The following is a 16,297-nucleotide window of genomic DNA, read 5'->3' as shown; positions in this document are numbered from 1 at the left end:
GTTTCGTCGGTTTGAGAGCGCTGTCGGAGGTTTAACTTGTTTTTAGCTCCGCTTACCGAACCGGAGGGGACACGGCAGCCTCGGCTTTAACGGTGCATTTGCAAACCTCGCTTGGCTCAGTGTCATCTTTGAAATGTCTTTTCAAGAAGCTAGAGGCGAGTTTTGCAACGAAATATGTAAAAGGGGGGGGTGCATAAGTGATTCCAAAATGTAATCCACTTACGAAGAAATATTTGAAATGTTCAAGGGTTATTGAATAGGCCATCATTTTTTTCTTACTTTGACAGGCTATCTACAGCCGAGAGTTGTGTGTAATCTTTTTTTTTAAAGGAGCGACGACTTGCCCCGCTGTAACTGAGAAGACGATACACATGATAAATTCATGGAATTTACGTGTCCATTTACATACTTCTTAAGTACACGGGGATAAAACAAGTACTCTGATATGTGGTGTATAATAATTGACTTTGCTATGCTGGTAATTGTATTAAATTCAGGCGATGCAGCTCCATTTTGTCCACCACAATACTTCACATAAATCTCACTTTGTCTTCTGAGTAGAATGAATTTCAATTAGCTGTTATATGGACACACGGACACTTTCAAAGATAATGATTTCTAAATGCATTATTGACTATTTTTGAGGTTTCAGGGAACATATTTATGATCCAACAAAAAGGATTCAATTAATATTCTGAACACCTCCTTGTAGGTGTCCCTTGTTGCACAGCTTAACATTAACATGAACATAAAATGCCCAAATTTGAATAGTCCTTTGTAGTAAAGAGGTATTTATTCCTTGTGCATTGTGAGAATTTTTTTAACACAAGTAAATATCAAAGGTGAAGGAAAATGGCATTTCTTTTTGAATTACCGAACACAACAGTCTCACAGTTAACACTAACCCAACCTGTCAGAGAAGGATGTCGTAAAAGCCTCCAGACTATAAATGCCAGAACTCACAAAAGCATTTGGCACGATGCCTTAAAGTTGGATTTTTTTTTGGATTGTCTTTAACAGGACATCAGTGTTTGACCCTCTTACTGAAACACCAGAGACAATGAAAGCATTACATGCTTGCAGGAGGGTTGAACAGGAGTAGAAACGTGACCATAGGCTTTATCTCTCAGCTTAAAAAGAGTCTGGCCCCAGACTTTGGACTGTGATCAGCTGAAACGTGACCTTCTTACAATGTTGGAGGGTTTCAGAGCAAGGCCCAAATCATGTAGATGTCAGTGTTAGGGGCCACCCTCAGCACCATGAATGTGGCGCACATTTGCGCTTTTAAGTAATGAGCTGTTCCCCTACTTGATTTGTCAAGATTTTGACAATTTTCCTCTCCAAACCTTTTTGTGTCCACGCCCTTCGTCACCGGTCTATAAGAACCATGGCTCAAAACATGCTTGGCTGCTTATATTTGCTCTCTAATCATGGATTAAGCATTGAGTGTTACATCCGACCAATCACATTGCTCCCCAAATGATCAAATCACAGTGTGCGAATGCCACCAACTTGTCTTCTCCCCAGTGGGTGCAATTAATTTTATTGTCAAGTCATTGATTATTAATTTAATATTGATATAAGAGGAATGGTGATTAATTTGTTCTTTTTTTTTTTTTTCTTTTTCAAAAGAAAAAGTTGACACATATCTCAAAAGTGCAGGCCATGCCTGCAGGGGTACATTGCATATGATGGTCAAAGATTCTTATACATGAGAACTATCTTATAGATTGCCAAATGAAGATGTAACTCAGGCATGCAAGGGAAAAAACACCTTTTGCAATCGAGGATTTTGTTTACCAGAGAAAGATGTGCCACCTCATCGTCATGTAAATACCTTTACAAGGAAGAACCAATAAGTTGATGAGCAGGGACTCTGCCTCCTATCATTCATAAGAGGGCAGGGCAGCAGGACAGAATGCTATAGTAGTTAACAGTGAATGAGGAAGCAGGCGGACTTTTTTGTCGCCAAATAAATATACTTAAAAGGGTATCACTTTACCAGGAGTGAGGAGGAGTAGAATAAAGTGAGGCAAGGAAAAAAAGATCTGGAGAAACATACAGTAGCCAACAACATGGACTTGCTTTCTTGTGTTCTCTGCATCACACTTGTCTTCTTTCCACAAATGGGATGTCCCTTTACAAATTTGAGCAAGGAACCCATAGCTACAGCTCCAGGAAACATCATTGTTGGAGGAATTTTTCCAATTCATCAAGATGTAGACAAAAAGAATGCATCGTTTGCGCCTCACCGGTACTCCTGTATCAGGTAGGTTGTTTTTTGAGTCCTTACCACAGATCTCTTCAGCTGCAGTAACCAACCAGCTTGAAGCCAAGAAAAGAAAATAAGAAATTAAAACAGCTAATTATGCATTTATGAATGAACTTAAGTTTCTTGTATGAGGAGTTACTCTACCTCAGACACAGCTAAGAATAATTTAATACAACAAAAATATAATCTTATGTGAAATTTTTCAAATCAAGAAATAGTAATTGAAATATTAATTTAGAAAGACTTTTGTCAAAAAGGATCTGATGAAAATTTCCTGTCAATATTTTGAATTATTAATTTGCTCAGGGAGACATAATTTCAAAGAAAGAAATCTTCATAATCTTGAACAGTTCAAGGGCAAAACAATGTTTGAAACAAAAACAAATAAGATGGTGCAGTGACCTGTGTTAAATCCATGTCAGTTATCTCAGGTTTCAGTCACATCGCACCTCTCCCAGAACAGGGGAACATACCATAGTTCTATTTAAACGCCAGATGTCTTTCTACCCATACAGTTAAATACATGCTTGTTCACATACTCATAGACAAATTACCTTAAAAATGAGTCAAGTCTTTTTCTTCTTCTCCTTTCGGCTTTTCCCCCTCAGGGGTCGCCACAGCAGTGTCCACCTCTCACACCAACTACCTTCATATCTGCTCTCACTATGTCCATAAATCTTCTCCTTGGTCTTCCTCTAGACCTCCTGCCTGGCAGCTCCAATTCCAGCATCCTTTTACCAATATTTTCACTATCCCTCCTCTTTACATGACAGAACCATCTCAGTCTGACTTCTCTGACCTTCTCTCTAAATCATCTAACATGTGCTGTTCCTCTTATAGACTCATTCCTTATCCTATCCATCCTCATCATTCCCAGAGAGAACCTTAGGATCTTCATGTCTGCGACCTCTAGCTCTGCCTCCTGTCTTTTTTTTCATTGTTACTGTTTCTGCCTACTGTCTTTTCTTCATTGTTAGTTTCTTTTCGTCATGGTTACTGTTAAAAACGGGTCAACAGTGTGGCTGTAAAAAAAACAATATAAATAATGGTAAATACATTCCTGCATTTAATTTAATACTAGAATATGGATATTTACAAATACAATGAGAGAAATTATTGACCTGGAAAGGATAACACAGAACACATTTTGATACAGAACATAGCAATCCATTTCACATTGTGTTGATTGGTATGTGCCGTATATGTTACTAATAATTTGCTAAACATTTTATATCTATTTAAAAAACAAACAACCGATAATATATGTCATCAGTGATAGAATGTTGTGCTGGATTGCAAAATATCAAAGTCTGCACTAATAATGAGAAAATTACAATCCAACAAAAATTTATTTTGATGTCTACTTATTGAGATCAATGTTATAATCCACCAGCTATATGGGCTAAAAAAATTTGAGCCATTAGTGCACAAGACATTCATAACACACTGGATATGATCATATTTTAATTGATAATGTTCCCATAGGTATCAAGAGACAGGTCTTGCTCATTCTTTGGCTATGATCAATGCCATAGAGGTGATGAATAAATCCCCTCCTCTGGCTGATATCAATATCACTCTGGGCTACTGGATCAAGGACTCCTGCTCTGATGTCAGCACCGCTCTGAGGGTCACGGCAGAATTCACCAAGCAGGGCCACTGTGGCACAGGGGCCAGTGCCTCCTCGTGTAGCCAGCCGGTCATGGCCATCATCGGAGCCTCCTCCTCCGAACTGTCCATCACCATTGCCAGGCAACTGACCCTTGAGATGATTCCACAAGTACGTTTTCAAAATCTGCCTGTCCTTTCACAAATGAAAAAAGGGGACTCCAGCAGCAAGAGTTTGATTGACGCAGGTTTATCTCTTGAAGGGTACGGAACAACAGGACAGTGTTGGATTGGCAGCCTTGAATTTGACCTTATTTGATCATAGGTTTTCTGCTGATGCATCACTGACCGCAGTGACATGAATCTTGTTAAATAACACACATAGCTTTGGTATCAAACACTTTTTCAGGTTCTTGCATTCAGACACCAGGAATGTATAAGACTTACATTGAATATCAATATTTTGAATTTTCTAGTTATTTTATGACAACAACAAGAAATAAGGGCTGCATAAGCTAGAGCTTTTTGTGGCTTCCCAAGTGTCTCCTTGACTTTGGACATATTGTGTTAAAGGGTAGTAGTTTCATTAACTTTTGTTTCATCCATTTGACATTTTGCCATAGTACTGTTTTAAAAAGGCATTGCGAATAAAATGGATGATAGGAAACATGTCAAGAACTGCAAAAGTGCTGAAAAAGCAAGTAAGATAAGAGTCTCAAAGATAGATGATTTTACTATTTTATAATTTTTTCGGTGAAAATAATGAATGAATAGAGTGAGGAGCTTAATTTTGTTTGCATCTTCACAATTACTTAGTTGTTAATACCAGAAGCATCAACTTTAGGTGCAGTGCACAAGGTTTTAGTATGCCTCTTATTTGTTTTGGTCTTTTTGTAAGTTGTGTTTGACTGCGTCACAGGACTCAACTATACAGTTGAATGCAATCAGTCCAAAAGTATGACCTATCCAAATTGTAAATTCTGATAATGGTGTTTATTAATCCAGGCCCAATCAACATTATTTGATTTTACCAAATATTGGTCCTTTGGACCAGACCTATTTACTGTTATAGTTCAGACCAAACTAAGAATTCTGAAGTTCTGGATAATCAGAAATCAAAGGTGTAACTCCCATGAAAAATAAACGTCATTACTTTTTGTTCCTTCAGATCAGTTATTCATCGTCAGCTGTGATTCTGAGTGATAAGAACCGCTTCCCTGCCTTCCTTAGGACGGTTCCAAATGATGAGCATCAGACAGCTGCCATGGTCAGTCTACTCAACATCTACAGGTGGAACTGGGTTGGAATACTGACCACAGATGGAGATTATGGACGTTCAGCTCTTGACAACTTTGTGTCTCACGCCTCTGAAAAGGGAATCTGTGTCGCCTTCAAGTCAATCCTTCCTCAGTCTGTAACCGGTCAGGGTGTGTTCTCTGCCATCAGTCAGGCAGCTGAAACAATCTCCCTGAATCCCAAGGTAAAGGTCATCTTATCTTTTGTTAAGCCCACTCACATGGCATACCTTTACACAGAGCTCAAGAATAAAACATTAAGCATGGGTCTAAAGATGGAGTCGATGAGAAGAGTTTGGGTGGCCAGCGATAGCTGGTCATCATCCTCAAGCTCTATCCAGGGAAACGTAACTCTCCATGATATTGGACACATTGTCGGCTTCACTTTCAAAAGTGGAAATCTTTCATCACTGAATAAGTATCTGGACAGGTTGGGGAAGGCCAGACCTGAGGACATCAGGAACAACTCCTTCCTGCAGGAATTCTACATGCAATTCAATGACAGTGCTGCATCTGGAGCCAGTGAAGTAGCATCTCAAGCCATGAGGACTCTCAGGCAACATGTTTTTGCTGACAGGGCCTTAAGTATTGAAATGGCTGTGAGTGCCATCGCTGGGGCGGTGGCCTCCATCTGTAGGACCAGAGACTGCAAAACACCAGGCGCTCTGCATCCCTGGGAGGTATGCTCTTAGTGTGAGAGAGCAAGTGAGTGAGTGTCTGAGTTTTAATAGAAACCAAAAAATGATTAATACCTGAATTCATAATAGGGTGAGGATAAGGGCTTACTATTGCAGACAATTTGGGATTATTCTGAAGTTAAATGTCACGCTTAATACCACGCCTCAGCATAATTGCAAACCATACATGTTTTAGTAAATGGGTAGTTCTTCCCATTTTTTTCTCAGGAAATAATTTTCTGGCAAGAACTTAAAAATCTTCCACAAAAATGGTCTTAAGAATCTAAAACAGATAGTCATGTCATTTTATCAGTGGTCGCTGATTGCATTAGAATTTCCATAAAACTGGATGAACATAATTGTTATTCATCGACAAGTGTAAACTATTTGGGAAACTTTGCTTTTTGCACTCGTAAAATTGTTTGTTTACGTTCTAAAATTATTCCGCATTTGGATTTGTCCTGACTGGCCATCGATTGCTGGTCTGAAAATGCAAGCAGCTTAATGTTAGGCCTGTTTTTTTGCCAACATCGACATTAACATTACTGTGATTGCAGCAAAACACACTTTGTTGAAAATCTGGCAAATAAATCACTGTCAATTTCTTAATAGCTATTTTCACTCTGTCATTACCTCCATTGTAACAGCTCATTTAAACACAAACTAATGGGAGCATTAGTCAGCCATAGTCATTAATTTCTATAGAAACTAAAGCCTTTGCGTGGTGAGCAGTAAAGCACTCTGACAGGCATCAGAATTAATTCTAGTCACATTTTGTAACAAAATATGACACAGACTAATACCAGCTAATTAGAACACACAATTGGTCTAATCAAATTGATCAGATACAACAACTCTGTAACGTAGTTACCCTATTTCATCTATTAAGAGTGTCAGTCATTTTGGGAGGCAGTGCCAGTGAGACTACATGGTAATAGTCTTCCTGCACCTTCTGTCAGAGTACAGTAACTTATTTTATGATTGGGAGGGGTTTAACTTAACTGTTAAACTTAAACAGCGATGTAGAGATGAAATGTCTGTTAACAATCAAAGAAGTGCAAGATCTATATCGATAAATATGCTGTTAAATACAATCATTATTGAGATAGATGTCAAAGTATTGTTTGAAAGAATATTAACATTCAATAATATCAACAAGCATAATTACCATGTGCTTATTTAAACATAGCATATGTAAAAAATGACGCTAAAACTGAGAGGAGTGAAAACATTTTTTTTTTACTGGCATTTCACATATACATTCAGTGTACCAGCATGTTGGTTTTTTTTTTAAATCCAAGGCACCTCCATCTTTACCATTTTAGTTGACCACTTTTATAATTGTCAAATCTTATCATGGCAACTAGACAATAATTTTAAAAAAGGCTCTCAGATGAGAGTTGAAACATCTTCAGGGAGAGAAAGTACGTCCAGCTGCTATGATAAGAATTATCAACAATTGACTATGACTTGGATTACTCAGAGCCTTCCTAGACAGACTGCTTTTGGAGTTTGAAGATAAATATTTGATTTCCGTTGCAGGTGCTAGAAGCTCTGAGATTGCAGAAGTATAAACTTGGAGACAACAGCTACATGTTTGACCAAAAAGGAGACCTCAATTCAGGTTATGATGTCACCATGTGGAGGTCATGTGATGGGACGATTTGTATCAACGATGTTGTGGCTGAGTACAATCCACACAGCAATAGCTTCACCAGCACAAAGTCTAGTACCACCAAACAGTTTCAGGATCTGTGGGTGGGTTCTTATTCTGCTATTGCTGAGTTGTTTTGTTATATGTACACATAAAACACACACACACACACACACACACACACAAAGGTGATACATACAATGTTGGGTCCTTTTTTGACAAATTATTCAGTGAAAAGTTCTCAAGGATTGTTTTAAATTGCATGTCAAAGGCCTTAGATGAATATGCAAAGAATGTTATTCAATTGCTAACTCAGCCACCTGAATTATTTTTTTTTGTTTCCCAAAGACACACTCCTAACAAACCCATTCAACCCAAAAGAAAAAAATGAAAATAAATAATAATGATATATTTAATGTGGTCTCGTTTTGCCTTCAACAGCTAGTAAAGTCAAAATGTTCCAGGAGCTGTAACCCTGGAGAGTTCAAGAAAACAGTTGAAGGTCAACACACCTGCTGTTATGAGTGTAGCAACTGTACTGAGAACTACTACTCCAACCATTCAGGCAAGACCCTGTCCTACACACACACCCACCCTTACACACACCTTATATTGTAATTACATGCTATGAGAAGCGCTGGTATGCAAGAAAAATGCTATGCTAAAAAAGTACAAATGCTGTCTAAAGGCCATCATTGGCTAACTTTCAGATCCTTGATTTTATTAATTTTCTTATTAAAAAAGTCTGGCTTAAGAGAAGTTTTTATTTATTTGGCAGATAGCACATCTTGAAGTATGTGATATCACAGACTCTGCATTTAATGCTACTTGGTTGAAACTAGACAAATATTCCTGTTTATTTGAAGCACTAGTTACCGAATTACATAAGAAAACATCAAACCCAAGTTAAACCTGCAACATGAAATCATTATTTTCAGTGATTATATCATGGTTCGTCAAGATCCATCAATCTCTCTTTGAAGATTCTCAGTCATCCAGATCAAGACCTAACTTCTTTTCTTGAAGATAGCCCCTCACTAGAGGGGGTCTTACAATTTCTAATTAAAGCAAGAATTACTTATGTTTATGAACCAATGGTCTTGAGAATTGTCTTTTAGATTCTTCAACTTTGAGCTGTACACACCTGTGAGACAAAACTTTGCTCTATTGCCCATTGTTCTTCTAGATATGGACCAGTGTTTGAGCTGTAACTTGGACACAGAGTGGTCTCCTGAGCGAAGCTCCTACTGCAGACCAAAAATGCTGACCTTTTTCTCCTGGCAGGATAGCTTTGCCATAGTGCTTGTAACGCTCTCAGCGCTGGGCATCCTCCTGGTTTTTCTGGTATCGATATTGTTTCTACTTCGACGAGACACCCCTGTGGTGAAAGCAGCCGGGGGCCCACTGAGCCAGGTCATCTTGTTCTCACTTGTGGTCAGTTTCATCAGTGCTATACTATTTGTCGGCCGTCCCAGCAGCCTTCAGTGCAAGACCCAGCAAGTACTCTTTGGCATTAGCTTCACTCTGTGCGTGTCTTGTATTCTGTGCAAAACTTTGAAGATCCTGCTGGCGTTTCAGTTTAACCCAGAGTTGCAGCATGTTCTGCGGAGACTCTGTCACCCTTGTGTTATTGTCACTGTATGTATGGCCTTACAGACTGTGACATGCATCTGCTGGCTGGTCCTCAAAAGCCCATACAGGGAAATTATCAGAAAACAAACCACTCTACTGGAAAGGTGCCATGAGGGGTCGCATTTGGCATTTGGGGTGATGCTAGGCTACATAGCTCTTTTGGCCTTTGTGTGCTTCATTTGTGCCTTCAAGGGCCGTAAATTACCACAGAAATACAACGACGCCAAATTCATCACCTTCAGCATGCTGCTCTACCTCATTTCTTGGGTTCTCTTTGTGCCTGTCTACATCAATGCCTCAAGACTGTACCGGCCTGCTGTGGAGATGGTTATCATTCTCATCTCCAATTATGGCATCTTCAGCTGTCATTTCCTTCCGAAATGTTACATAATCCTTTTCAAGAAAGAAGAAAACACACAGGCTGCCTTCAGAAATAATCTGTACGAATATTCCACCAAAACAGGACTTTCAGCCTCTGTGTCAGGCAGCTTAGAGACCAGCAACAGCCAGCAGGACATTGTCCCATCCCTATCCTCCTCCATTTCTGCTGCTTATCCCCTCTCTGCTGCTGGACTGAATGACAACAGAAACAGCACCACTTTTACAGTTTTCCACAGAGGTTCACACACACGACAAAACTATCGCAGGAGAACCAGCAGTATATAGGCACTTTAAATCCGCAGTGAACAGCTCATTTCTGCTTTGCTTGATTTTCGTTCCGGGAGCTTTTGTCTCAGCGGCATGTTTGCTATGTTTTTTGTGGGGCTGATCGCAACGCAGGCAGGAAGTGGAATGAGTGTAGCTTGTATTTTTAAGAGAAAATCCACAGAGATCTCAAAATATTCCAATTTTGTTTCTGGTTTATTCCCACGGACAAAAAAAAGACACAGTAAGCTAATTGAAAGTAGCTTATCATTAATGGCAGCGGTTTGCAACTGATCTGTTCTGCATTTAAAAATAAAGATTGGGTCGCTGAAGACTTCTTTGTTTCAAGTGAATATTCAAAAATCCAATCTGTAGCACTGAATGTAAGTGAAATTTAGTGTCTTTCTGCACTAGTCCTCAACAGTCTGGCTCAAACCCTGGACCCCTCTGTCTCTCCAGTGGACCCTGGAGTACATTAACACACCAGAAAATGGGAGCTAAGTGGGCTGCTGTTATTACATATATTTAATGTGGCTGTTCCCAAAGGACTTAGACACTTAAATGGGTACTGTTTTTAACCTCACAGCGTACAGTGTATAGAATTAATCCTGTTTAGTGTAGTGAGGTCCAGGACCTCTTAAAAGTGAAGGCTTTAAGGCACCAAAAAAACCAAAACAATTTCAGCTGCTCTTTAATCAGAAGTACATCGCCCCATTAACTACATCATAATAAAAGTATCCTCTTCTCCTTTCCTTGGCATCTTCATCTCAATATAATTTCTTTATTGATTTTTTGTTAATCAACCATTTAACATTTGCATAGTTTGAAAGCTTAAGAGCCCATCTGCCTCTCATAGTAATGTTGATCAAAGCCAAACCTTGGGATAAATAGTCTAGCTCAGGGGTGGGCAAACTATGGCCCGCAGGCCACATCCGGCCCGTTGGTATTTTTAATTTGGCCTGCCAAAGACTGGTACAAAATTCATACTTGATGTGAATGATTGGATCAGTGAATGTGGTAGCTAAAACAGGAGATTATTTATTTTTGGAGCTACTTGAGAACACTTGAAAATTTCCTGAGCTGAATGACACAGTTTGGCTTTGTGGTTTAGCCTTAACTGAGGACATACTGATACACATGAATGAGCTGGATGGGAAACTGCAAGGGAAAAACCAGTTTGTGCATGAAATGCATGCAAACGTCAGAGGCTTCAAAACCAAGCTGGTATATTTTCAAAACAAATGTCAGATGAGTCTGATATGTACTGTTAACAAATGCAGGTTCTTTTATATGTATCGTAAGTCAATGCGGCCCCTGAGCCAAAAGGTTTGCCCACCCCTGGTCTCGTTGGACTGGATTGTACCATTTGAAAGTGGGGGGGATGAATGTCGTGGCTAAATGTTGTATTGTGTTGCTTTATCAATGTAAGCGGTTTTAATCCCTTACTTCTTTGACCACAATGGTGAAAGATGGTCTTTCTCATTATTCTAAATGGGGGAATGACTCAATTGACTTTTGGAGCATTTCTGGAATGTGTGACTTCCTCAAAACGTAACATCAGGGTCAAATTTTCTAAATATTTTATAAACAGGGCCAAAGAAATCCATAGAAGAAGGGTTAGCTATGTATTTCAAGTTTGAGTTTAGCCGCAAGTATAAATCTTGAAAGACTGGACTTTGCACAATTATTAGGTGACACAGATGCACTGTAGGAGTGCTCACTCTGTGAACCATTTTAGTTTTTTGCCTTTTTTTGCACTAACAAAGAAGTATCACACCGGTCCGTCAGACGGCGGAGATCACATCTTCAGATAAATTGCCAACATTCAGCAGAAAAATTATACTGTACTATACAGTTATATTAGATTGTCTCTATGTAAGTGGGATTTTGAGCAGATTAAAACCAAAATAAATCAAGCCAAAATTCAAGTTTTTGCAGCATATGAACTGACCATTATTGTAGTGATCACAACATGACAACTGGAAAGGACTTGTTGTTTAAACCCTCCTTAAACAAGTGTCTGTAAAGTAAATCCATCACAATAAGCTGAATGGTGTGATGTATCCAAAAAGAGTAAGACTCCCTCCACTGAAAAAAACCTTGAATAGATTACGTAAAGATAGTGTAAATACTGTTTGTTTGTGTGTAAAAATGGTTTCTTCTGTCAAAACAGACCACTCAATTTTATTTTATATTAACACCTTAAAATGTATGTATGGAAACCTAAAGAGTATTCTAACACTGGAAAGAGAAATATTTATGATTCTGTTTCTGGTTATTGTTTGATTGCCAAATATTTTTACATATTCTGTTACTCTGTTATTATGCTCATGGCATTGTGTAAAGTTTCTCCTCTTCTGGTTCTCAGGGCTAATTCCTTCCCCCTGCCCAAACCACTTATTGTGTTTATTTAAATGACATGAAGGATGCAGTTTAATCCCTGTCCTCAGATGGGCTTGTTTTATGAACACAGTGATAATAAAATTTCAAAAAATTGTTTTATTTTGTCTACTGTAGTGACTGTGAGTGACACCATGGAGGTAGAAAAATTCCGTAGAAAGATCACAAAGCACTCGGTTCCTATTGATCAGTCAAAGGTTTGTCGAGACTGCTGTTAAATTAGAGAAGCTCGTCTTTATTTCCTTACACTTTCCTGGTGAAGTGCGCATCACTCAACTTCCTTGCTGGTCGGAAAAGGGCCAGTTTCCATGCACTGGTGCACGCAGCACCAGTACGCAGTCCATCTCCCCTGTTTTTGTTGTCTTTCAATGGTCAACTTATCCGAGGTGAACATGCTAATTTTTTGTGTGATTTCTTCGTAAATTAGTTTCTTGAAACCTACCCTAATTATTCAACCGATCCAAAGCCAGGATTTTATTGTACCTCATTCTTTTTGCCCTTTTCCCTGCACTAAAGGTGTTTCACATTCCAAACAGCATTGCCTCTGGGCTCAACATATGTTGTATATGGATAGTAATTCTTCATCTTTTGTGGTGCTAATTTTTCAGACAGGAATCTGTTGTTCTGTTTGAGAGTGAGACACAAGACTAATCTCACCTAAATGCTTTGTGCAATGACTTCTATCTGGAGGGATAAGTAAAAATGAGGCAAGAGCAAACAATATGTTTCCTGGTCTGCTTGACACAATCTGTGTTGTCACACAAATACTGAAGTGATACCTGATTTCTTCCATCATTTAAACAAACAGTGCGGTCAGTTGTTTTTTTAGTCTCATCTTCAGATTGTTTAATCACTCCTGAATTATTCCTTTTACAACAGAATAAAACAAATATATGTTCAATATTCATAAATTGGAAAATGTCATTACTTCCTTCCCTTGTGGATTTCAAACATCATGTGTTATGTGGAAATAAGGGGCTAACATAAAACTATTCTGTTTTTATTTTAAGCAGTCAGTAGATATTAATATCACAGTTGCTGTTGCTGCCGACAGTTTGACCTACTTTAATCTAATAATAGCTTCTTAATTCTGTTGCTTTTAATCAGACTGACATTTCTTGTTATCTGTGATGGGAGGAAACAAAAGTGAGCACTGCAGGTTCTTGTCAATGTGTGTGAGAGATGTGTGTGTGCGTATGTTTAGGATTGTCTTTGACTCTGGGTTAAGGGTTGAAAATTTGTGGTACCTGATGGTTTGTTGATTTACTGTCGAGTGTGTCACAGGCAGCGGGCCTGAAGGGGTTCAAGAAGCCTGAGCCTATATTTGTCAAAAGGGAGGCTTCAAGTCTATTTTAAGTGTGGATAGAGTATCTACCTCCTGGACCCAAATGGGAAGGTGATTCCTCAGGAGAGAAGCCTGATGGCTGGAAGCTCTGCCTCCTGCTCCAAACTTTAGTCAAACATCAGCTGGCCTGAAAAGGTGGAAACAGATACCTGAGCTTCTCTATAACAATGCAATAGTGTCTAGCTGTAGATATAAGTTCAGAACTTCAGGCGAGAAAAGTATCAGGATGATGGGGAACTTTTTTTTCCTTTGACTGAACTGCATCCCGAACCATCGAGACGAAACTGCAATTTGAGCATCTTGAGAGGAATTTGTTTAGGTTGATGCGAAGTAACTTCTCTCAGAGCGTTTATTTTCCTTTTTTGGGTGACATTAAATAAGTCAGCAAATGGCTTTGAAAACCCCGACTAGTCTCCTCATCTGAAGTGAATGTTCTCACGTTTGGTTCTGAATCCAGTCAGCCCTTTCCTTTAGGCACAATGAAATTTCCAACTCATGTTCAATGACTTCATCTGTTCATTCAAATGTTAAAGTCAAAGAGCATTCTCCTCATATCTATGTTGGTATTTGCCAACAGGTGTCACACCAGTGAGACAACACAAGACACTTTATTCAGGCTAAAATAGCATTTGACACAATCAAAAGACTGCAGTCAGCGTGTTTGTGCGCGTTAGTAAACAGCCCAGGGCACGACCTGTCGTCGGGTTTCAGCTTCACTGAAAAATTCCCAGCCTTCAACTCGTCGATCTGGTTGAGCTACTGAATGAGAAGATCACAAAAAAGGGAAAGGGGACCTCACAACTATTATCAAATATTACATAGCTGCAGAAAAGAAAAGTTTCGAATGGATCGTTATCTGCTCTTTTCTTCAATCGGGTGAATGTGTGTTGTGTGCCGCTCAATGCAGAGTCAATGAAAGGGTTGACCAGGAGCCAGAGCTCAACAGAAACTTGACTTTCTGTAATGCTTACCAGGAATGTTAACTGCAGCTAAGCTGTAACTGGATATAAGAGGGGAAAGTCCAGAGTCTCCTCATGTTTTGCAATAGATGCTTGCAGATATTTTTATGTTAAATAATAAGCACCCCAATGGCATTTTCTAATGCATCATTTAACCTGTCAACAGATGACATGATTTTGCATCAAAACATCCCAGTGTTTTTATTTAATTTTAGATTACAAAAGTTGCCACAACAATAAAGCAAATTTCATAAGTCAAGAGGCGATGATTATTAACGGTGGTAAAGTAAGTAATGACTCAGTTATAATAGAGTAATGATTATGTAAGCGTTAAAAGTGCAAAACCTTTAAGCAGAAAGATGATTTGAACATTTTGACCATTTCTGACCATGAGGAAAAAAAAAAAGACTTATTTCTGTAATTGCTGAGTTGCTGATTTTATGTCCATAATTTAGCACTTTCAACATATAAATGCTGAATTATTTTACACCTACCCCTCTTAACTTATAAATGATTATTCTATCAAGATGTTAATAGTAAGAGGGAGCCTCTCAGTCATGCATACAGTTCATTAACTATTGTAAGAAATGCAAGTAATATTTGGTCAAGTAAAATCTTCAAAAGGGCTCCAATACCACCATCATGAAAACCCTCTTTCAGTCCATGAAAATGCAAAACTCTTTTCATTTCAGATGCTTCTTACTTCTCTATGAAGTCCAGTTTCAGTGTTTCTGGCACAGGAAATTGACCTGCTAAATGCAAGACCAGGGTTGGCTTCAAAATGTTTGTGACATCACAAATCTCAAATGTAAGTTGGCATTTCAAATCAGATTCCAAATCAGGCTCAGATTATCATAAAAGTAACTTTGCCCGGGATTCCCTGTAAACGATGATGCTGGATATCGCTAAAAACCACAATTGGTATTTTTTGCATTTCATATGATGTCAAATTCAGGTCTTTATTTGGCATTGTCTGTAGAGCTAGAAAATGAATATGACAGGGTTCTGAGATAAGAACTGTGGTACTCTATGATGTCCAGAGTGGCAGAGAAGTATGTAAGTCAGGTGCAGGACATGTATGCTTGCTGTGAGACAGCGGTGAGATGTGCTTTAGGTGTGACAGAATCAGGAATCAGCTCAGAGCCCCTTCTTGTTTGCAATGGTGATGGAAAGGCTGACAGATTAATTTAGACATGAATCTCCATGGACCATGATGTTTGCAGATGACATTGGGATTTATAGTGAGAGCAGGGAATAGGTGGAGGAAATTCTTGAGAGGTGTTATCTGGAAGGAGAGGAATTAAGGTTAGCTGCAGCAAGACTGAACACATGTAAATGACAGGGACCCAAGTGGAACCATGAGATAGCAGGGAGTGTAGATGAAGAAGGTGGCGGATTTCAGGTACCGAAGGTCAACAGACCAGAACAACGCAGTGTGGAAGATAATTTGAGAAATAGGTGGAGGTTGGAACAAATGGAGAAAAGTGTCAGGCTGTAATAAAAGAGTATCAGTGAGAATGAATGGTAAGACATTGTGAGACCAGTGATACTCTATGGTTTGGAGACAGTGGCATTCAAGAGAAGACAGGAAAGTTTTCTTTCGGAGTAACAGGGATAGAAAGAATCAGGAATGAGTGCATCAAAGGGACTGCGCATGTTAGATGTTTTGGAGAGAAGGTCAGACTGAGATGGTTTGGACATGTACAGTGGAGGGACAGTAAATATATTGGTAGAACGATGGTGAGGATGGAACTGCCAGCCAAAAGGCCTAGAGGATGACGTAACAGAAGACTTATGTCGTGAAAGAGCA

General features: G+C 39.0%; 1 protein-coding gene across 2 annotated transcripts; it reads left to right on the top strand.

Annotated features, from left to right (window-relative positions):
- The first annotated feature begins 3,785 nt into the window (after positions 1-3,785).
- Positions 3,786-12,202, top strand: gprc6a (G protein-coupled receptor, class C, group 6, member A). Of its 2 annotated transcripts, none has more exons than XM_086154869.1 (5): positions 3,786-4,052; positions 5,049-5,855; positions 7,395-7,610; positions 7,948-8,071; positions 8,693-12,202. In XM_086154869.1, the coding sequence occupies exons 1-5, from the start codon at positions 3,792-3,794 to the stop codon at positions 9,802-9,804; spliced, it is 2,520 nt and encodes an 839-aa protein (XP_086010995.1). In that variant the 5' UTR covers positions 3,786-3,791; the 3' UTR covers positions 9,805-12,202. The 2 variants fall into 2 exon arrangements, with proteins under 2 accessions (XP_086010995.1, XP_086010996.1); XM_086154870.1 differs by having other exon boundaries at positions 3,943-4,052; positions 5,111-5,855.
- Positions 12,203-16,297: the final 4,095 nt, after the last annotated feature.

Source organism: Fistularia commersonii, chromosome 11, assembly GCF_037954325.1.
Source record: "Fistularia commersonii isolate RoL2024-O1a breed Wild chromosome 11, RoL_Fcom_v1.0, whole genome shotgun sequence".
NCBI lineage: Eukaryota > Metazoa > Chordata > Actinopteri > Syngnathiformes > Fistulariidae > Fistularia > Fistularia commersonii.
Note: the sequence above shows the minus strand (reverse complement) of the source record. Positions and strands in the feature narration are given on the sequence as shown.